We start from the raw sequence: 25,085 nt of genomic DNA, 5'->3' as shown, positions 1-25,085 counted from the left end.
TAGAGCAGATTTCCACAGTTTTAGCAGAGTCAGCATTTCTTAGAATGAGAATGTGTGGCGCATCACTTAATGACCTGTACCAACCGTGTGTCACACGATTGCGCATAGTTCATTTTGTGTATATATTATGCTTGTATCTTCGCTCTTCCCTCGCACTAAAAAGAACCTGAATAAACATGCCTGCTTTTCTCACCGGTAACGGTGTCGGTTTTGAACAGGAAATTTCCTGTTGCTTTGAGCTTTTGTATATAAAGGAGAGTGTTCTATAATAAACTCACTCAGTTGCTTTCATCCTGTCTTTGAGTCACAGACCTTATGAGAAGCGCTATTAATAGCCAGTTGATTGTTGTGAACACAAAGGCTCACCATGTAGAGTCGATTTCCGTGTAACTATGTAAAAATTTTTAATAACAAAAGAGCAGCAGAAATAGAGAGTTTATCATGACCTAAGCATGGGTTACTATTTGGTGTCAGCGCGCAGGATCATTCAGAGTAGTGTTGTAAAATAAGTAGTTTCATTAAGACCCAGTAAAGACAAAGTACAATATGTCAAAGATGACAAGGGTGAACAAGACTGCTGATATGGATGATGAAGATGAAGGGGATGTTAGGTGCAGCAGAGATAATGAAGAAAACCTGCTGCTACAACATGGCCAGGCCACAGACGATAGACGTGATAGGTTGGCAACTCTTTTCAAATTATTAATAAACAATTAGTACCAACAACAAACAACTATAGCCTTACCACCGAACTTCACACTTGAACGGGAAGAAAGGCATGTGACATTAGAAACACAAAATGTTGTACTTAGGAAACTGACCGAGTTACAGTCAACAGCTACACCATTTCACAGCCCCCGTACCAGAGATGGGTTTCATTAGATCAAAGTCTTCTTAAGAGACTTCACCACTCATGAGCGGCAAGAACAATATTAAACTACACAGCTCTTGCTACCACTAGCTGAGGTACCTGCAATGGAAGTAGCAGGTTGGCCTCTTGAGTATCACATAAACTATTGTGAAATACTGTATGTTGGCGCCTAATATAAAAACATGCCTTGCCTGAGGCAAGAAAATGCAATGTAAAAGGAGAAATATCAACAGAAAAACAGCTGGGTAACATCCAGCGTCTATGTCAGGTATGCATAATCTCTCTTCAACCCAAGAGTACCTGTGAAGGACAATGCTGTGAAAGTCTCCGTAGGCAAACCAGCTTCCCTGTCTTCCAAATAACCAGACTCATGGGCACATGCCATTACAGGTACTCTCAATCTCCCAAATCTGCCCCTTGTTTAGTATATACAATTCCAAATCTTCCCACGCCTGATGAGAAAAGGCTGGTCGAGATTATCATACCAATCATTGCTAGAGTTTTTGTTCAATTCAGATTTGTTGGGGAAACCCACATTGGATTCCAGTCTCTTCCAACTCATCAAAAGTCTAGCTTGCCATCCTATTCATTCCTAAAACAACTTCCTTTTTACATTTCCTTGCTGATTTTGCCTGAAGGAGAGGGGCATGTTGTATGGTTCAAAGGGGATGAACAACGTGGGAGGTTGTAGCATGCAAAGTTGAGGGTATGGCTACCTAACCATAGGTTCGAGAGGGGTTAGGGTGGGTTCACAGGAAGACCTACGTCAACAGCATCAGCTCCTGCTTCCATATCCCCACTGACACCTTTGTCCTTCTCCATCTCAAGGTGTAACTCTTTCCTTGAATTTTCACTACTTTCTAATGTCAAATCTGGCAATTATTGCCTTTGCAATGCTAATTTATAAACCGATAAAGACTCCTCAATATCCACTTCAATATCTTCACCAAAAACCATTAACTAAAACATATTCGGCATGACATTTTAAACATACTCAGCCATCCCTTTTTTTACTTTTGTTGCTTCACTAACATCCAACATAATTTGCAATCATTATCTAGCGATGCAAATTACAATAGTACTTTCTGAATGCCGATAGTACGCTGTATGAAAAACTTTAGGACAACTTCTGCAAAAAATGTGACAATCTCAGTGAAAGCATGCAAGGTAATGAATGTATGTTTGAGGCATCCTGCATAAGCATTGCTACTACTTGTTTTCTGTACACGTTTCCTATTAGGAGCAGCAACAGCCTTCACTCAGATACAAATTTCACTTTCGTCCGATGACTCCTCCATTTTTAGTGAATATTTCCGTGAAATAAGTTTTCAGTGAGATACCACGTCATCAGAGCTCTTATTGTTAAATGAATGGATGACGCCAAAGGTTGTCATTGGATTACCAGAGGGTTAAATTGCTGACCATTCAAATTCATCATCCTTATCTCCTCTTATACCTGTTGACAAAAGAGGCCTCAACCGATTAAATTATCACTTTCTATCTCATGCTATAATTCATACTTAGTTATTGATATATAAATTACATTAATTTGACATTTTCACTGAAAGAAAACTGTCTCTGCTTTGCTAATAGAATTACTTGTAAATACAGTACCTCCCATCACAGAGAACTAAGAAAATGCTTCACATAAGTTGAAATTTTGCACTCCAGCTTTACATAGAGGCATATATCAAATCTTCAATAACTTCAGAAATATGTATTCATTGTCTGACAATGTTAGGACTAACTTTGCAGAACGCTTCCTGACCCGGTGCTCATATACAAAGAAGCAAATCCCCTCTGGGTGTCCTGGGGTCCTCGGCTCAAGGCGGTAAAAGATTACTTCCATTACATTCGGATACCGCAGGCCAACTGCAGAAAGCTGAGAAGAATGGGAGGCGAATTTCAATGTACTGAAAGTGGAGATAGCAATAATATGGATGGCCATAAGGTAACCATTTTGTGTTCTAAAGACATGTTGTTTTTAGCTCATGTGAAATACTAATTAATTGAGCCAGCTTTTGAAATGCATTTATACATATTCTAGGTAAATGTAGTTGTGAACACATCAAATAATTCTTTGCTTTTACTATTCCTAAAACTGCATTTTTGCTATTCAGTTCTTAATGTTCAATACCCACACAGAAGTTTTATCTTGTTTTGTTCCATGCCAAAATCATAGTACTTTTCACAAGATCTTAAATCTAATGATGATCAGAGGTGGTCAATGGCCTTTATAATCTTTGTCAGAATGTATAGAAAACTGATTCTATGGGTGATACATCTAATATTGGAAGGTGAGGACTCTAACCAACATGGCTAAAGGCCAATCCTTGTTCATTCTTCTAATCTAAAGAGTCCCTCTGTCATCTTTTGTCATTATATTGTTATCTTTTATGTTTAAATCTTAATTTTTCCATATCAAGTACATCTGCATGGAACCAGTCTTCATGCTTACACAAAATAATAGCAATGTCCCAGAGTGCCTCATCCTTTCCTTTGGAACTAATACCGAAACATCCTTCGACAAAGCCATGGTACATCTTCCTTGCGAACTCCACATGTTTGATGTCATCGACTTCAGCCCGCCACTTGTTGCAGAGAACCCCAATGCTTACTTCCACCAGGTAAACTTAGCAAAGCCATTATTGAATTTACTAGTGTACGCAACCCGTCAAACAACACACATACACACACACAAACACAGATTCAAATAATCACAAAAGACTTAATCATTATGACACAAACCCAAGTTAAGTAAACTTTTCTTGATGGTTAAAGGATAAATGGAAATGAAGATCTTGCCTCTCAACCAATGCAAAAATTATTGCCTTGGCCAGAATCGAAGATTTTGCGATGAGTATATATTCAACCCTGTCTCTTTGTTAGTTTATTTATTTATTTGTTTGGTTGTGTTTTAAATAAACTACCGTACTGATTTTGACCAAACTTTGGAGTCATGTCGGGTATGATCCAGCAGTACTTTGAAAAATAATTGCAAGTTTAAGTAAATGGCAAATATTTTGTTAGTTTATCTTTTGTTTGTGAGAAAAATTACACAAAAACGACTGAATCAATTTCAACGAAACTTGGTGGACATGTGGGGTATGAGCCAAGGGCTAATCCATTAGATTTTGAAGAAAATATGTTGAAGCACTAGACTACGCACTGGCGTTAAGAGCAAAATAAGACTACTTGGCAAGGCGAAGCCAAGCTCTCTACTAAGTGCCCCTCTAGGTTTATTACGCAAAGGGCACGTTAGGCATGCTGGCTGGTCATCGCAAGTTGCTAAAAGGGAAGTGTTTGAAAATTAACAACTTTACTTGATTTAAGGGCTGTCTTCCTGACTCTGTCACATGCAGAAAAACTGTGCCTTACATGAGCTACAAGAATTAGGTGTCGTATACATTCTTAAGTGTTTGAAGTACCATACAGCATAATCCGAGTTAATTGTGAAATCCACATTATGGAAGAAAGTCTTCAACTTAATATTGCTTTACATGTCCAGGCAGAGGAGGAGGAAAGAAATAGTTCACTACATATTACATATGATTTTCTATCAACCTTCAAAGAGGCTATGTCATTTCTTTTTTATCCTTGATGAAATTAACACACTTATTGTAGGTATGTCTCTTTAACCTTGATACGGACGTATTTATATGGTGCATAAGGCACAAATAATAAAACAGTAACAAAACTGTTTAAACACAGGTGGCCTATTGGAAACATTCCTGCCTGGGGAACGCCAGACTGGGGTTCGAGTCCCGCTCAAACTCGTTAGTTTCTTGTAGTGTCTGCAACCTCACCATCCTTGTGAACTAAGGATGGGGCGTTTGGGGAGCCTATATGTATACATGCTGAGTCATCAGTAGCCATTGCTCGGCCCTAGCTTGGGTGGAGAGGGGGCTTGGACGCTGATCATATGTAGGCTACTGTATATATGGTCAGTCTCTAGGGTATTGTTCTGCTTGCTAAGGTAATGTCCCTTTCCTTGCCTCTGCCAATCATGACGAGTCTTTAAACCTATGTATATTAGGCGGTGGTTTAAAAAACCTGTAGGTAGCGTGCTATTTCCATCTTGAAAAGCTACGATACTGACACTCGCTTTTATGTAATCGTATATCCATTATCCAGCTTGAATAGTTTACTTGATTCCTACTTTTATTTTGTCCTCCACAGGCAGGGATAGCAGCTGAGAGACGTACAAATTTCTACAGCAACACGAATACAACGGGTGAAATGTACACGCTCAGAGATCTCGTATCGAGGCTTAATCTCACTGATCGTCTTATCCATGTACTAAAGGTAAATACTCATATGATTGAATCTTTACACAGCATAAGAACCAGCCAGATGTATAGGTTAATCAATCCTCCATTAATTTTTTTTATTCAGCATCTAACTTAACAAAATAAAGATGTTAGAAAAATCAAACAGCAGATAGGAATAGACGCTTGTCATCATTGGGATTTTGTTCCTTTTCGAAAAATCTATAAATATTGAAGTAATATCAGATAGTGAATTGATTTTTTAATCGTTATAGTTTTCCGAATTAACATTTAGCAAAAACTCCACGGTTTTGCTGAACAGCGTAAAGGACCGCCAAGGAAGTCAATATATGTAGTTTTCTTATCAAGGAGTTTTCCAGGCGGTACCCATATAGCTATTGTTGCTCAAGTAGAAAATATTCCCGAAACAATAACCCACGGGGCTTGCGAGCGCAGCTTAACATGTACCACTTGCCAGAACACAAAGCCCTTACAAGTGATAAGCCTAAATATCTTCGTGATTGCTTGGTCCCCTACCCTCAAGCTACCAGCGCTGCTGTAAGAGTTAGACAAGCCGATAACCCACATAGACTATTCGAAATTAGTGTGAATCATGCAATAGGAGGAAGAACGTTTAGTTATGCTGCACCGAGACTCTTCAACGACCTTCCACTTGATGTCAAGAATAGCAAAAAAGTGGCATCTTTCAAGAAAAACCTGAAGACTTATCTTTTTAGAAAGTGTTATAATAGTGACCTGAAAGCTATTAAGCCTGAATACAAATCCTAGTGAAATAACTGATAAGATACAGAGCAAAATATTAACTGGAAAGAAATTATTTTTTCACACACCAAGGCCCGCCTGAACAGACTTTTAGTGTCTGATGGAGGGCGAGAAATAAACCCGTAAAAGTAAAAGTTACATAGGATCAGTGACATAATGTTAATTTTACAAGTGCAGTGAGCCATTGTGGAGAAAAAACTATTAGAACTGTATTATTATTATTATTATCATTATTATTATTATTATTATTATTATTATTATTATTATAGCTAAGCTACAACCCTAGTTGGAAAAGCAAAATGCTATAAGCCCAGGGGATCCAACAGGGAAAATAGCCCAGCGAGGAAAGGAAACACAAGGAAAAATAAAGTATTTTAAGAACCGTAAAATTAAAATAAATATCTCCTTTATAAATTATAAAAAAATTAACAAAACAAGAGGAAGAGAAATAAGAGAATAGTGTTCTCGAGTGTACCCTCAAGCAAGAGAACTCTACTCCAAGACAATGGAAGACCATGGTACAGAGGCTATGGCACTACCCGAGACTAGATTGAGGCACAAAAATGTTCAGTTTTGTCAACTCACATTATCACCCAAGGTATAGTAGACCTTGTTATCACCCACGCTGGAAATCGCCAGTGTCCATCGTAGGTGTAGTACCAATCACTTTCTGAAGAGTATTGAATAGTACTATCCAAATTTCATATCCCCTTACGTTTCTTTACGCTATTTGTCTTGCACTGAATAGGTTTGGCGCTGAATTGTATCTAACCCACTTATCCAGGCCTATCAGAATTAACAGTACTATTTTATACAAAACTTTTGATATTAAATACTAGACGTCAATCTAACTGTATTTCAATAAATACTCTGGCTAAAGCATTTTTCTCAGTGCTTTTACTGATAGCATATAAGTGAAAATCAATATTCAGAACGAATTTGTAGTGCTACCTTTCATATTTATGCTTGAGACTAAGTTACATTTATTAATTCTTTCACACCAGTTAATATTTGAGAAGCTAATAATGGATTTTACTAACACCCTCTCTCTCTCTCTCTCTCTCTCTCTCTCTCTCTCTCTCTCTCTCTCTCACACACACACACACACACACACACACACATACACACACAACGACAACTTTGACGACGACATACACCATTGTACATTCGCATTCACCACTAGGCCTAGGGGCTAAAGTCATTTAAATTCATTAGTACATTTTATCTCCTATACAAACATCGCTGTCATTTTACACAATCCTACATTAATTACTTTTTTATTTTATTTCATTTTAATTTTGTTATTTTTTTCTCCAAAAATTTACAGGTAGACATCGAAAACAGTGAATGGGAAGTGTTTGGAAGCCTCGCTAAGGATCCAATACTCAATGCAATCGGACAGGTAAGTTTATTAAATTTTTATGAATTTCACTTCAAATCATTCATTTTCGTTATACGGATGAGATCATGGTGAGGGGTAGAGGGAGATGGTTTGGGCAAGCTCTTCGCACTCCCCGAGAGAGATTAGTTCACCAAACTTTTAACTGGGCTCCACGGGGCACTAGAAGAGTTGGAAGGCCTAAGCCTACATGGCTGAGGAATATTAATACGGACAAGGAATGCATGAGCCCGTATCTTGCGTAAGGTAAGGCAATTTAAAACGAACGAACGAGGACTTATGAAGCGTGATGTAGGAGATGATGAATGGAGAAGTATTGAATTAAAAGCTCAAGGTAAAGACGACTGGAGAAATCTAACCGAGGCCCTTTGCGTCAATAGGCGTAAGAGGAGATGATGATGAAGATGATGATGATGTAAATGCCTCTCTGGACCTAAATGTCTCCATTGAGATTAATGAAATGCTTCATTTCCAAGCCTGTTCATTCTCTAGTGTTAATTCACACGGGTGGAGGCAGCTAGAGGTTATGGCGTCAAACCTGGGACTACGGTATGTCATTCTTAACGGGTATTTTAGCGTATGAACGCGAGATACGCATTTAGTAAACCAATGCTGTTAATTTTACTGTCTATATTTTACTTATTTTTAATCTATTATACAAAGCTAACGGCATACTTTAAGCCATTTTCTATACTAAAGGCCTACACTGCGGTTTGCTTTTATGTTGGGCGTGGATAGAAAACGTGTTTTTTACCGAAATATCAAAACGGCATTTATTATTATTATTATTATTATTATTATTATTATTATTATTATTATTATTATTATTAGCTAAGCTACAACCCTAGTTGGAAAAGCTTAATGCTATAATTTATGTCCAAGGGCTCCAACAGGGAAAAATACCCCAGTAAGGAAAGGAAACAAGAAATTAAATAAACTATATGAGAAGTAATGAACAATTAAAATAAAATATTTCATTTACAGTAACATTAAAATAGATCATTCATATGTTACTTTAAAAACTAAAAAAGATGAATAGGAAGAGAAATATGAAAGAATAGTGTGCCCGAGTGTACCCCCAAGAAGCCCTCAATCAATTCTAACAGTCATGGCTTCTCCACCATAAGGCTTAATACTATACAGTATTCTTAAAGTTTTATTCCAGCTGGGACCAGATTGTGGAATGATCTTCCTAATCAGGCAGTTGAAGAGATGGAACTTCTAGAGTTCAAACTTGCAGCGAATGTTTTTAGGTTGAACAGGCTGACATAAGTCTTTTTTTATAGTTTATATAAATATCTATTTTGATGTTCCTACTGATTTTAAGATATTTCATATTCATTAATTATTAGGTCCCATAGAGTTTGTTTGGTTTCAATATTCCCTTGCATTAATGGGTTATTTTTCTCTGCTGGAGCCCTTGGACTTATAGCATCTTGCTTTTCCAACTAGGGTTGTAGCTTATCTAATAATAATAATAATAATAATAATAATAATAATAATAATAATAATAATAATAATAATAATAATAATAATAATAGATAACAACAATAATAAAAATAATAAAAAGAAAATAATAATAATAATAATAATAATAATAATAATAATAATAATAATAACAACAACAACAACAACAACAACAACAACAACAACAACAACAACAACAACAACAATAATAATAATAATAATAATAAAAATAATAATAATAATAATAATAATAATAATAATAATAATAATAATAATAATAATAATAATCTATCTTAAAATATCTGTACTTAACATTGTGAATTTAATACAAGATCTTGTTGACAGGTGGCGCTGGAGGTACACGCTTTGGACGTCGTCAAGAATCTCCAAGCCTCATGGAGTGAAAATGTGCCGACGGAAAAGTGGCTTCAAATAATCCAAGATAAATTTGATGTTCTCAGGGCATTAGAGGTTAGTATGATATTTCTAATGAGTTGTTTTATTAGTTATGAGGTTCTATAATAATCAAACTATAGTGGGGACATTTAATACTTCTGTTTGGTTGAATAGCTCCTGCTCCTCATTTAACTTACACAGGCGGTGCTTCTTGCAACAGTATCTTATTGTTGTTGTTGTTTAAAGTTTTTTTGTGGACTATGAAAAAGCCTTTGATGGTGTGCACCGGCCGATTTTGTGGAGAGTCCTGCGTTACTATGGAATTCCTCTTGAATATGTAAATTTGATTAAATCTGTTCATGAGCATATAGCAAGTGTAAAGTTAATGTTAATGGAGTCTTATCAAATGAATTTCCAGTGAACAGCGAAGTACTCCAAGGGAATGTGTTGTCACCTATGTTGTTTATGTATATCGTAATGCTTAGAACAGTTGGAGATGGTGGAGAAGGATTAGACTAGATTGGTGATAGGAATTTAGCATACCTAGAGTATTCTGATGATGCTGTCCTTGTTAGCAGAACACCATAGGATTTGCAATGCTTGCTTACCAGAATGCATGAAATATCACACGAAGTTGGGCTGAAGATAAATAAAAGAAAGACAGATGACGAGAACGGAGTATGCAATGGAAGATGAAATATCATTGGGAGGAGAAAGGATTAATGAGGTAGAATCATTTGAGTATTTAGGCACTATGATCTCCAATATAGGGTCGTTAGAATTAGCGTCTAGTGAAAGATTGAAAAGAAAAAGCAAACCAGACAATGGCTAGGTTAAGTAAAATTTGGAAATCAAATCGCTTGAAAATGAAATTATATATAAAAATCAGACAATATATCAGTTTAGTGAGATCGGTGTTACTATATGGTGTGATAATGAAACAATCTCCTATAGATTTAGTAGATTTGGGAACAAAGCCCTTAGAGCAATATTGGAGTTAAATGGCAGGACAGGATTAAAAATTAAAATATAAGAGAAATTACTCAAGTGCTATATGTGGATGAGATCATGATGAGGGATAGATGGAGATGATTTGGGCATGCTCTTCGCCCTCCCCAAGAGAGATTAGTTCACCAAATGTTCATCAGGGTTCCATAAGGCACTAGAAGAGTTGGAAGACCCAAGCCTACATGTCTGAAGACTATGAAGCGCGAATTAGGAGATGATGAATGGAGAAGCATTGAATGAAAAGTTCAAGATAGAGACGACTGGCGAAATCCAACCGAGACCCTTTGCATCAATAGGCGTTGGAGGAGATGATCATGATCATGATGTTTAAAGGTTTAAAGGCCACTCATGTATTGTAGAGACTAAGGACAGTGACATTGCCTTAGTTAGGACCAAGGAGGGCCAAGTAATGGCTGCTGATGACTCAGTAGGTAGACCTATAGGCTCCCCTAAACCCCCAATGCTTAGCACCACCAGGATGGTGAGGTTACAGAGACCAAGTGAACTAACGATTTTGAAAGAGACTCGATCTGTTGATCACCTGGCAAGGATGTTACCAGCGTTACTATTATTATTAGCTAAGCTACAACCCTAGTTGGAAAAGCAGGATGCTATAAGCCTAAGGGCTCCAACCTGGAAAAATAGCCCAGTGAAGAAATAAAATTATCGTTGATTTAAAACTCGTTACTCTTAATACTTCGAGAACAGGAACTCTAATAAAATCATGAAATTTCTCGAATAAATATAAACACAAAAATGAAAGTAAAACAGTTTTTTTGCATATTTTTGCATCAAAATAATTTCTTCCAACATTCAGTAGCCTACAGACTCAACCTTGGTAGAACACAACTAGCCAATCATATCATACCAATCTCTGCTAAAACCATATAGACATTATTCTAAACTTATTCATTTCATCCAAATCATAATTGCGTGATCCTAAAAGAAATATTTTATTCTATATTAATTATCTTTTTACCTTTGAAGTCTACAGCAAGATTTTAATTGATTAATTATTTTTTTAGGCTCGAGGGTTTAATCAATTAAAAAAAATTTTAGGCTCGAGGTTTTAATGAATTAATATTTTTTTAGGTTCGATGTTTTGATTAATTAATTATTTCTTTAAGATCGAGGTTTTAAGGTATTAATTATTTTTTAGGCTCGAGGTTTTAATGAATGAATTATTCTTTTAGGCTCGTGGTTTTAATGAATTAATTATATTTTAAGCTCGAGGTTTTAATAATTTAATTACTTTCTAAGCGCGAAGTTTAAATGAATGAATTATTTTTTAGCCTCCAGGTTTAAATGAATTAATTATATTCTTGGCTCGAGGTTTTAATGAATTAATTATTGTTTAGGATCGAGGTTTTAATGAATTAATTATTTTTACGCTCGAGGTTTTAATGAATTGATTATTTCTTAGGCTGGAAGTTTTAATGAATAAATAAATTTTTAGGCTATAAGTTTCAATGAAATAATAATTTTTTAGACTCGAGGTTTTAATGAATTAATTATTTCAAAGGCTCGAGGTTTTAACGAATTAATTAATTTTAGGCTCCAGGTTTTAGAGAATTAATTATTTCTTAGGCTCGAAGTTTCAATGAAATAATAATTTTTTAGACTCGAGGTTTTAATGAATTAATTATTTCAAAGGCTCGAGGTTTTAACGAATTAATTAATTTTAGGCTCCAGGTTTTAGAGAATTAATTATTTCTTAGGCTCGAAGTTTCAATGAAATAATAATTTTTTAGACTCGAGGTTTTAATGAATTAATTATTTCAAAGGCTCGAGGTTTTAACGAATTAATTAATTTTAGGCTCCAGGTTTTAGAGAATTAATTATTTCTTAGGCTCGAAGTTTCAATGAAATAATAATTTTTTAGACTCGAGGTTTTAATGAATTAATTATTTCAAAGGCTCGAGGTTTTAACGAATTAATTAATTTTAGGCTCCAGGTTTTAGAGAATTAATTATTTCTTAGGCTCGAAGTTTCAATGAAATAATAATTTTTTAGACTCGAGGTTTTAATGAATTAATTATTTCAAAGGCTCGAGGTTTTAACGAATTAATTAATTTTAGGCTCCAGGTTTTAGAGAATTAATTATTTCTTAGGCTCGAAGTTTCAATGAAATAATAATTTTTTAGACTCGAGGTTTTAATGAATTAATTATTTCAAAGGCTCGAGGTTTTAACGAATTAATTAATTTTAGGCTCCAGGTTTTAGAGAATTAATTATTTCTTAGGCTCGAAGTTTCAATGAAATAATAATTTTTTAGACTCGAGGTTTTAATGAATTAATTATTTCAAAGGCTCGAGGTTTTAACGAATTAATTAATTTTAGGCTCCAGGTTTTAGAGAATTAATTATTTCTTAGGCTCGAAGTTTCAATGAAATAATAATTTTTTAGACTCGAGGTTTTAATGAATTAATTATTTCAAAGGCTCGAGGTTTTAACGAATTAATTAATTTTAGGCTCCAGGTTTTAGAGAATTAATTATTTCTTAGGCTCGAAGTTTCAATGAAATAATAATTTTTTAGACTCGAGGTTTTAATGAATTAATTATTTCAAAGGCTCGAGGTTTTAACGAATTAATTAATTTTAGGCTCCAGGTTTTAGAGAATTAATTATTTCTTAGGCTCGAAGTTTCAATGAAATAATAATTTTTTAGACTCGAGGTTTTAATGAATTAATTATTTCAAAGGCTCGAGGTTTTAACGAATTAATTAATTTTAGGCTCCAGGTTTTAGAGAATTAATTATTTCTTAGGCTCGAAGTTTCAATGAAATAATAATTTTTTAGACTCGAGGTTTTAATGAATTAATTATTTCAAAGGCTCGAGGTTTTAACGAATTAATTAATTTTAGGCTCCAGGTTTTAGAGAATTAATTATTTCTTAGGCTCGAAGTTTCAATGAAATAATAATTTTTTAGACTCGAGGTTTTAATGAATTAATTATTTCAAAGGCTCGAGGTTTTAACGAATTAATTAATTTTAGGCTCCAGGTTTTAGAGAATTAATTATTTCTTAGGCTCGAAGTTTCAATGAAATAATAATTTTTTAGACTCGAGGTTTTAATGAATTAATTATTTCAAAGGCTCGAGGTTTTAACGAATTAATTAATTTTAGGCTCCAGGTTTTAGAGAATTAATTATTTCTTAGGCTCGAAGTTTCAATGAAATAATAATTTTTTAGACTCGAGGTTTTAATGAATTAATTATTTCAAAGGCTCGAGGTTTTAACGAATTAATTAATTTTAGGCTCCAGGTTTTAGAGAATTAATTATTTCTTAGGCTCGAAGTTTCAATGAAATAATAATTTTTTAGACTCGAGGTTTTAATGAATTAATTATTTCAAAGGCTCGAGGTTTTAACGAATTAATTAATTTTAGGCTCCAGGTTTTAGAGAATTAATTATTTCTTAGGCTCGAAGTTTCAATGAAATAATAATTTTTTAGACTCGAGGTTTTAATGAATTAATTATTTCAAAGGCTCGAGGTTTTAACGAATTAATTAATTTTAGGCTCCAGGTTTTAGAGAATTAATTATTTCTTAGGCTCGAAGTTTCAATGAAATAATAATTTTTTAGACTCGAGGTTTTAATGAATTAATTATTTCAAAGGCTCGAGGTTTTAACGAATTAATTAATTTTAGGCTCCAGGTTTTAGAGAATTAATTATTTCTTAGGCTCGAAGTTTCAATGAAATAATAATTTTTTAGACTCGAGGTTTTAATGAATTAATTATTTCAAAGGCTCGAGGTTTTAACGAATTAATTAATTTTAGGCTCCAGGTTTTAGAGAATTAATTATTTCTTAGGCTCGAAGTTTCAATGAAATAATAATTTTTTAGACTCGAGGTTTTAATGAATTAATTATTTCAAAGGCTCGAGGTTTTAACGAATTAATTAATTTTAGGCTCCAGGTTTTAGAGAATTAATTATTTCTTAGGCTCGAAGTTTCAATGAAATAATAATTTTTTAGACTCGAGGTTTTAATGAATTAATTATTTCAAAGGCTCGAGGTTTTAACGAATTAATTAATTTTAGGCTCCAGGTTTTAGAGAATTAATTATTTCTTAGGCTCGAAGTTTCAATGAAATAATAATTTTTTAGACTCGAGGTTTTAATGAATTAATTATTTCAAAGGCTCGAGGTTTTAACGAATTAATTAATTTTAGGCTCCAGGTTTTAGAGAATTAATTATTTCTTAGGCTCGAAGTTTCAATGAAATAATAATTTTTTAGACTCGAGGTTTTAATGAATTAATTATTTCAAAGGCTCGAGGTTTTAACGAATTAATTAATTTTAGGCTCCAGGTTTTAGAGAATTAATTATTTCTTAGGCTCGAAGTTTCAATGAAATAATAATTTTTTAGACTCGAGGTTTTAATGAATTAATTATTTCAAAGGCTCGAGGTTTTAACGAATTAATTAATTTTAGGCTCCAGGTTTTAGAGAATTAATTATTTCTTAGGCTCGAAGTTTCAATGAATTAATTATTCTTTAGGCTCGAGGTTTTAATGAATTAATTAATTTTTAGGCTCGAGGTTTTAATGAATTAATTATTTCTTAGGGTCGAGGTTTTAATAAATTAATTATTTCTTAGGCTCAAAGTTTTAATGAATTAATCATTTTTAAGGCTAGAGGTTTCAATGAATTAATTATTTTTTAGGCTCGAGGTTTTAATGAATTAATCATTTTTAAGGCTAGAGGTTTCAATGAATTAATTATTTTTTAGGCTCGAGGTTTTAATGAATTACGTACTTTTTAGGCTCGAGGTTTCCGACGTGTACTTTACTGGGACAACTACCAAAAAGGTTATCCTTACTTCGATGAAAACGGCGTCCGATATGAAACATCTGGAGAAATACTCTACATCAACACGAACTGGTATGATCCAGCCTTCAGAAGACGCCTAGCTGACGACGGGTATAAGTTTCATGACATTATTCAGACGTGAACGTGAATTATAAGTATTAAATATTTATACCAAAGTTATGTGAATTATAGGCAAGTAGATAAGCAGTGGATTGGTGATGTTGTGTTGCCTGGTAATGTGTAAACTTTGTTAAATCTGATGCAAGATTAAATATGTCCTTGACATTCATTCCTGAAACGTATTATCGGACAAATGCCTAACTTTTTGTGAGTGGAGCCGGGTGCAATGTCATCATTGTTCTTAAAATTGCACCATTGTAATCAGTACAACGATCGAATTATTCATGATATTTTTCCAATTTTATTATAAGTTAAAAATACCCTAATTAGAAACGTGTATATATATATATATATATATGTGTGTATATATATATATATATATATCATTATCTCCTCCAACGCCTATTGATGCAAAGGGCCTCGGTTAGATTTCGCCAGTCGTCTCTATCTTGAGCTTCTACAATACTCCTCCATTCATCATCTACTTCGTGCTTCATAGTCCTCAGCCATGTAGGCCTGTGTCTTCCAACACTTCTAGTGCCATGTGAAGCCCAGTTGAACGTTTAGTGAACTTATCTATATATTCTTACTAGAATATATATATATATATATATATATATAGGCCTACATTAGAAAAGTCGGTAAATCCTAAAGATTATTCATCCAATACTAATAATTCATTCGTTTCACTCGGTTTTGCAATAGATTTATTAGTAGGTATTCGGAAATCAATAATAAATAATGCATGGCTTTAAAAAAAAGTATCATGAAATATTAGGGTTTCATCATTTTGCAATTAGGTAAACAATAATTTATTTTACCTCATAATTTTATGTCAATTTTCTTTTTGCCCATAATTATTAACCAACTGTTTATTATTATTATTATTATTATTATTATTATTATTACTTCCTCGGCTACAACCCTAGTTGTAAAAGGAGGATGCTATAAGCCCAGGGGCCCCAATAGGGAAAAAATAGCCCAGTGAGGAATGGAAATAAGGACATACATAAACTACAAGATAATTAATTAAAACAATAAAATAAAATATTTTCAGAACACTAGCAACATTAGAATAAATCTTTCAGATATAAACTGTAAAACTATCAAATTTTAGGAATAAAAGAACTATAATTAAGTTCTTAGAATATGGCTCATTTGTTTATAATCTTATCTATTTCATTGTTTCCTTTCCTCACTGGGCTATTATTCCCACTAGAGCCCTTGGACTTACAGCATCCAGCTTTTCCAAGTAGGGTTGTAGCGTAGCTAATAATTATAATAATAATAATAATAATAATAATAATAATAATAATAATAAGAAGAAGAAGAAGAAGAAGAAGAAAAAGAAGAATATGTTTGTATAAACAATATGTATATGGGTGTATGTAAATAATAATAATAATAATAATAATAATAATAATAATAATAATAATAATAATAATAATAATAATAATCAAAACGTACCATGAAGCCTACTAGTGTTTGCAGTGCAATAAGAATACAGCATTTATTATTATTATTATTATTATTATTATTATTATTATTATTATTATTATTATTATTATTATTACAAGCTAAGCTACAACCCTAGTTGGAAAAGCAGGATGCTATAAGCCCAAGGGCTCTAACAAGGAAAAAAATAGCCCCGTGACGAATGTAAATAAGGAAAAACTACAAGAGAAGTTTGAGAACAATAACAACATTAAAATAAATCTTTGACATATAAACTATAAAAGCTTGACAATTACAAGAGGATTAAATACTTAATAATCCTTATTATGTTTAATCACAGACTGTCTTTTAGCGTTTAATGAAGTATAACGTTCTGTTAAACTGAAAGTAAAACAATAAAAATTAGCAAATCTGGCAATGTCAAGCATTTTATGGCAAGTGGGCGGAGTCTCCTCCAGCTTCCCCAATCGAAGTCTTCCACGTTAGCAGGGCTTGCTACTCTCGCACTGACACTAAAGCGAGTCTGTATCGAATTGTTTTTAGTGATATTATTGCATTAACTTCATTTTGAATATTCGGAAATCGAAGATTAGGGTTGAACTATATTAGCAGTATCAAATCTCGTCTACAGTAGCATTTCCAATCAAGTTTTAAACCTTTTTAAACTTTGCATCACAGCGAGTCTTATGACGTCATTACTACGTAGAGTAAACGTAAATAACGTTTCATAGCGTGATTTTTATTTCCATTCATTATAAAGTTACGCATTCTTGTATACGCAAGAAGACGAAAGGCTAATTTATATCCGTAAGCCTTTCATTTGACATAGCTAAAGAGAAAAGTATTGTACTTTTAGTATTTAAATAGAATTGATCGCGCATCCGGCATCCCGTGTTCAGCATGAAAGGGCCTTGGCAAGGGCTTTCCCCAACATGGTAAAAATCCCGTTTGGTGGGTTAGCGAGTACGTCACGGAGAAAACAACTTTTTCCTAGAATTAAATCCTTATACAGATTTGTGCTGACGTAAAAGAAGAGCATAATTTATACATCTTGCCGCTAATATATTTAATGATGCTACATAGTTCGCAATTATAGGCTATATGTAGCAATACAAGTTGTTACTCTTCTTCAAATATTCTGTTTTTCCTTGTTTCCTTTCCTTACTGGGCTAGTTTCCTTGTTGTAGCCCCTGGACTTATAGCATCCTGCTTTTTCAACTAGGGTTGTAGCTAATACTACTACTAATAATAATAATAAAGTAGGAAAATAATAGGCCTACATTTTAATCATAAATAAAAGTTTAAACTTACATTTTCTTAGGTATGCAGCTATAGGCCTAGTATTATTCGAATGAAATGTACTAAAGTAGAATAGACAAATATAGGAGACTGACTTTGTTTATTTATTTCTTTATTTCCTTTCCTCACTAGACTGTTTTTCCCAGCTGAAGCCATGGAGAGTATCGCATCATGCTTTTTCCCATTAGGATTGTAGCTTAGCTAATAATAACATTAACAATTTGTGGTAAATGAGCGATATTCGATATTCTATATTCACTGCATTTCTTAATGGGTATATCACTCCACATGGAATATATAAGACAATATTATTATTATTATTATTATTATTATTATTATTATTATTATTATTATTATTATTATTATATCCGATACTGAGCGGGTGGAAGGGACCCTCAGTTTAATAAGGAACTGGAGAATTACGACAACGCCAAACATTCTTAAATTTATTTCCGTCACCAACAAATAACAACGTTTCAAACATCTCTGTGTTCATAATCATGTTCCTAGGTAAAAGAAAGTAAAATAATAAAGAGCAAGCTGTACATAAATATTGTAAACAAACAAATAAATTCTAAGTTAGAATGGGAAAAGGCATAATTAGGCAATCTTCAAAGGAAAGCTAGAAATTTCTTGATTAAGTTGTGGCTTTTTAGATTTTATAAAGATTGACTCTGCTATTCTTATTTCATTTTCATATGAGCCTCTGTATATTATTGAAAAGTTATTATTATTATTGCTTGCTAAGCTATAAACCTTGTTGGGAAAGCAAGATGCTAGCCCAGGTGCCCCAACAGGGAAAATAGCCCAGTGAGGAAAGGAAATTAGGAAAAAAATAAAATATTTTAAGAACAATAACAGCATTAAAATAAATATTTCCTATACAAACTAAAAAAAAATTAACAAAACAACAGGAAGAGAAATTAGATAGAGCAGTGTGCCCGAGTGTACCCTCAAGCAAGAGAACTCTAACTATATGGTCATGAGTTATGGTATGACAATGAAACAATATCCAACAAATTTAGTAGATTTGAGAACAAAGCCCTCAGAGGACTAGTGGGAGTTAAATGGCAGGACGGGATTAGAAATGAAACTATAAGAGAGATTACTCGAGTGTCATATGTGGACGAGATCATGGTGAGAGGTAGATGGAGATGGTTTGGGCCTGCTCTTCGCACTCCCAAAGAGAGATTAATTCAACAAACATTTAATCAGGCTCCACAAGGCACTAAAAGAGTTGGAAGACCCAGCCCTACATGGTTGAAGATTATGAAACGTGAAGTTGGAGATGATGAATGAAGTATTGATTTAAAAGCTCAAGATAGATTTCGCCAGTCGTCTCTATCGTGAGCTTTTAATTCAATACTTCTCCATTCATCATCTACTACACGCTTCATAGTCCTCAGCCATGTAGGCCTGGGTCTCCCAACTCTTCTAGTGCCTTGTGGGGCCCAGTTATAAGTTTGGAGAAACTAATCTCTACTGAGGACTCACCATTATCTCATCCACATTATTATTATTATTATTATTATTATTATTATTATTATTATTATTATTATTATTATTATTATTATTATTATTGTTGTTGTTGTTAAGCTGCAACACTAGTTAGAAAAGCAGGATGCTATAATTATGCTCAAAGGTTACATTAGGGAAAAGAAATAAGGAAATAAATAAACGATAAAAGAAGTAATGAACAATTAAAACCAAATATTTTAACAGTAAGAACATTAAAATGAATCTTTCGTATGTAAACTATAATGACTTGAGAAAAAAAAAACAGGAGTTAAAAGACAGAATAGTATGTCCGAATGTACCTTCAAGCAAAAGAACTCAAACCCAAAACAGTGAGGCAAGGCTTTACTTTCTTACCAGAAAGTTAGTACCATATAATTCAATAGCTCTAAATTAAGCAATAAGAAAAATCTGCTTTTAAACTGGCAAAAGAAACCCCAAGCTTTTATGACTAAGACTTTTGACTGCAACAATTAAAGTACTAGAAAATACAACTGATGCACTTGCATAACCTAGACGTAGCCTATCATGAGACTAACGTCATTATGACATTTCAATGTCACGCTTCGACATAATAATAATAATAATAATAATAATAATAATAATAATAATAATAATAATAATAATAATAATAATAATAATAATAATAATAATAATAATGTTTATTGGACAAAAAAAAATATTTACATACAGAGATTTATCAAAAGAAAAAAAAAAAGACTTAGTCCAAGCCCATGTGGGCAATAATACAATTAAAATAATATCATCAATTAAGTAAAAATAAAAAATAAAGTAAATATGGATATAGATATACAAAATGTACTCATACATATACATAATCATATGTATACAAATAGATATATATATAAATGAGATTCTTAGCCTAAAAACAAATGGAAATGCATATTTATATGATAAAGAAGGATGGTATATGAAAGCTGATGGTATATACATTGAAAAACTGTAGATATTAAGCAAAAAATTCAGTAAAAGAATTAGTTTTACAAATAAGAATATTCTAGACAATGAAACATACTTGCGTTGTGGTTAGGTAGGCAAGTATAAAAATTTATTAATAAAGCTTAATACCCAGATAATAGGAGATTTGTATATGATTTCTTAAAAGATCGAACGCTAAACAGTGCCTTTAGATAAGCGGGCAGAGTATTCCAAAGTTTAATACCTTGGTATAGATACGATTGCTCGCATCTATTAATACGTATGAAAGGAAGAGTTAAGTTTGAATTTCTTGTTCCATATGGATGAACTGATTGTTCCTGAATTATTTTTCGTCTTAAATCTGGAAATTTGTTCAAAATAAGTGTTTGGAACATCATAATCATCAAGGAGAGCTTATAAGTGTCTTCCAGCATCAATATCGAGAGAGACCGGAAGAGTGGCGATGTATGAGCTAAGTAATCACTGGAGCTTATGATTCTTACCAGTCTTTTTTTAATTACAATTAATGGTTACAAAATGGGATTTTGAAACAGGCTTCATTGTCCTGTGTGGATTAAGAAACAGTGAAGCAAATTAGTTTAACATTAACATGATCTCAATAACTTTTGAATAACTAGGGACTAGTTATTAGTATAATTTCATTATAACTTTTAGGACAGTTTAATTGATTATAACATCTACAACGCGGCCAAATTTTAAAAGAACTGACTTGTTGAAATTTTAAGAAGCTGTACTGCCTGTGGTATTTCAATATTACTCGTTCTTAGTGCTGACTTTGATACAGTTGTGCACGAACTGCTACTTAACATTCACAGTCATGATCAGTATAAATTATCAAGCCTTAGAATATTAAATAAATTACTTGGGTAAAAGAAACTGCTGTGTACAAATTGAAAACTTGCTCATCATATAAGCAGAGGGGTATCCACAGAGAAGTTTACTAGGCCTAATCTTATTCTATATCGATACTATCGGTCTATGAAAAGTACTATATAGGCATGAAGTGAACTTTAAACTATTTTCGGATGATACACAATTTTACTTCAATATAAATGACATTGATGATACCGCTGAAACTTTAAACCAGGTTCATATCAGTATCGGGGAATGGATGTCAATTAGGCACTTAAAATAAAAATTAAAAATAAAACTGAGTTTATGGTGGTAAGAAACAAAGGCAACTTATGAAACTTGGGTGACATCCAAATAAATCTTAATTTGTAAGTGCTCATATAATGTAGTAGTGTAGAAGAAACATTGCTTTTATAGAGAAGTATCTAGATGAATATTATGTAAAGAAACTTGTTATTAACTGTGTCATTAACAGGATTCACTACTGTAACTCCATCTATTACATTCTACCCAAATTGAAATTTAAGAAAATACACATTAACAACCCAAAAGGAAGAGAAATAAGAGAGAACAGTGTACCATCAAGCAAGAGAATTCTAACCCAAGACAGTGAACATGAGAATAGCTACAGATGGTTTCAAATATATTGGAGATAAGATATATAGTTACAATTGGTTCTAGAGCTTTCTAGCATGCGTTCCCAAGACTATACAACAGGCTCCTACTAGACACCCGAAAGACGTAAGATATTAAGGCTTTCAAAAATAAGCTGAGGACTTTTGACAATTGACTAAGAATGTATACTACAGAGAGATCATAAAGTAAAGTAATGCATGTCAAAATCATATTGATCCTATCAATAAACATATGGAAAATATCCAAATTGAGTAGAAAAAAAAATGTATAAAAATTGGTTAAATATAAATCATTGTAAATAACTAAAAAGAGAAAATGTATATTAGTGTGGCTTCTCATTGCTAAAATTTGTCGCGGTGTTGCTTCATTATATTTTTAGTAATTGTTTGAATATATTGTAAGAGGAAACAAACATATATAAATAAAATAAGAACATAATACATAACAAATACTTACTAATAACCTAAGGTTTTATATAGATAGATTGATCCATTAGGTTAAAAAAACGATATAAATTTTTGTTTCTACTTTTTCACACAACAGTGGCGACTTCCCGCTTATCTTTCCGAAATTTCTCTAAATCACAAAATATGGGTTGAAAAACACCATATCTCTCAATTCCTGGCAGCAGCACTATAGCTGGAAGCAGTATAATAATCTAATTCTCCACTTTATCACATTTAAGAATATAAACACTATTTTTTTTTTTCACAAAAAGCACAACACACGCTGAACCAAATGTAAACAATACCTTTCACCAGTCCAGGATTCTTCTTCTTCTTCTTCTTCTTTTTCTTGTGACCTTGTTAACCTCGTTGTATTATAGGGTCTACGGCTCGAGCCCCCCCCCCCCTTTTTTTTTTAGCCATTATTATTCATTGTATTTTCTCTCTTCACAGTCTCACCAATATCTGTTCTCGTCACGCATATCCATCTAATTCGTTGGCGATGATGTCCGAAACAGTGGCTCCTCCTAAACCATTAATGGCGTGTTATTAACTGTCTTTATTGGTTCCATCTCTCCTCTCATTACATGACCATAGTCACAGTCACATTAAATATTCTACACAATCTCATTATATCTTGACTCCTTTCCAGTGGTGAATATTCCAGGAATCCATCTCACCATTTTTATCTGGATTCATTCCCGCATTTCCAGCAGCTTCTCGTCTTACCTCAAGTTCTCAACTCAAGTGCCCAAGTTAAAGAAAGTTTCCCAACTTATCACAAGTTTCCTAGCTCGCTCGGACATGTGAGTATGCGCATAACAGACAAACCCCATAGATATCTATCACTGATATCCTATCTTAGGATATCTATGGTTGTCTATGACAAACACCTTGTAGCTGGTAGCTGAAAATGTTGAAGAGCGCAGTTCCCGACAAGGATGTTATGTTTTTATTTTTTTATATAAACTACGGGATAATTATTAACATTAAGCATAAGTATTACTTACTGTAATGTTAAAGAATAAAGAAAATGTAAAATAATAACTCGAATTGAATGTTATCAACAATATCGAGTGTAAATAGGACGTAGGCCTACTGCAATTCTGCAGTGCATATATATATATATATATATATATATATATATATATATATATATATATATATATATATATATATATATATATATATATATATATATATATATATCTGCCCCGCACAGGGGGAGAGAATAGTCATACACTGGTACCGAGAGGAACAATCAGACACCACACTTGTCGAACCAACGGGTTTAGTTTGGAAAGGGGAGAGCTAGACGTCATTTTTGACGGTTAGGGTACAATACTATATATATATCTTTACAGATTGGGGATACCTTAACGTGGTGAAATGGTTTATGAACTCGTCAGAGTCACCCATGACTAGGTTGGTTTGGTGTGAGCGATCAGAGGAAAATCATCACCATCACTAATCCGCAGTGATGAAAATTGGCCAAACCCCAGACATGAATTGATATGTCTGAGGCCTTTGTCCTACGGTGGACTAGAAACGGCTTCGTTAGAACACACACACACACACACACACACACACACACACACACACACACACATATATATATATATATATATATATATATATATATATATATATATATATATATATATATATATATATCAGTTATAAATGTGTCTTGTAGACAATGATTAAACTCTTTGGTGCTAACTAGATTTTCTGGGTATATATATATATATATATATTATATATATATATATATATATATATATATATATATATATATATATATATATATATATATATATATATATATATCAAATGTTTAAGACATACTTATTATCTGAGCTAAGATTTGCCATTTAACACTAATGTGGATATAACTAAGACAATATCATTTTTCATAAGGAAAGTTATCATAATGTAAAATTGTCAATCTTTTAGCAAAGAGTTTGAATCGTTTTCCATAGACAGTTTGATAAGTTTGCTTGAATGTTAATCTTCAAAACTCCTAAAAAATGGGAATTCTGGGCTTTAACATAAGAGACTGGGCACCACAATTACTTTAATTAAAATAAAATTAAAAATTAAAATGTAGGAATCTCCCTGACCTAACCGACTTATTCTCAGTCAGTTCGAGCAGCACTGTTGAATTTCATGATATATTTTGCAAGTATCACTTACTATTGCACTATGTCATGTGACTCAGCTTGCTTTTTTTTAACTTGCACTGGTAATATGACTCATGGTGTATTTTGAAGGATCGATGGCTAGTTCACGATATAGAATACATGATATTTCAAGTTTTACTGATAAACAATGAGTGTGTTTACTATTTCATAAGCGACTATGAAGATCCTATTAATATTATGTACCTCAACGAGTGAGATTTAACGCATCTAAATAATTGAAAAGAAGAGATTTGTGTTATTTTTCTTGTAGGAAGTTTAAAAACTGTCTGAATCCAGCAATTGCTCATGGTGGTGTAAAAGCAACAGTCAACGTGGAAGGTGGGTCCGTTCACATAGCGACAAGTTTGCTCATCCCACGCTATTCCATTTGATAAACTAAGGAAATAGATGAAGAATTTCGATTAATTTAACTTTTCTTTGTTATAAAAATCTCTATATAATATTATTTTGATATTATAAGTACATAAGCTATAGTTTAATATCCGTATTTGCTAAATAGACTACTCGGTAGGAGACAGCGAGAGCCAAATACTCGTGGAAAGTGAAGGCGGGCGGCAACCGCGTTGTCAGTGGCTGACGCAACCTCGAGATAT

At 33.0% G+C, this 25,085-nt stretch overlaps 1 protein-coding gene across 1 annotated transcript; it reads left to right on the top strand.

Moving 5' to 3' along the window:
• The first annotated feature begins 555 nt into the window (after nucleotides 1-555).
• LOC137654188 (probable methyltransferase-like protein 24) lies at nucleotides 556-15,294 on the top strand. Its single transcript, XM_068387826.1, has 7 exons — nucleotides 556-680; nucleotides 2,627-2,822; nucleotides 3,298-3,498; nucleotides 5,051-5,176; nucleotides 7,250-7,324; nucleotides 9,134-9,259; nucleotides 14,959-15,294. The coding sequence occupies exons 1-7, from the start codon at nucleotides 556-558 to the stop codon at nucleotides 15,145-15,147; spliced, it is 1,038 nt and encodes a 345-aa protein (XP_068243927.1). The 3' UTR covers nucleotides 15,148-15,294.
• The last annotated feature ends 9,791 nt before the right edge of the window (nucleotides 15,295-25,085 follow it).

Source organism: Palaemon carinicauda, chromosome 15 (assembly GCF_036898095.1).
Source record: "Palaemon carinicauda isolate YSFRI2023 chromosome 15, ASM3689809v2, whole genome shotgun sequence".
Lineage (NCBI taxonomy): Eukaryota > Metazoa > Arthropoda > Malacostraca > Decapoda > Palaemonidae > Palaemon > Palaemon carinicauda.
Note: the sequence above shows the minus strand (reverse complement) of the source record. Positions and strands in the feature narration are given on the sequence as shown.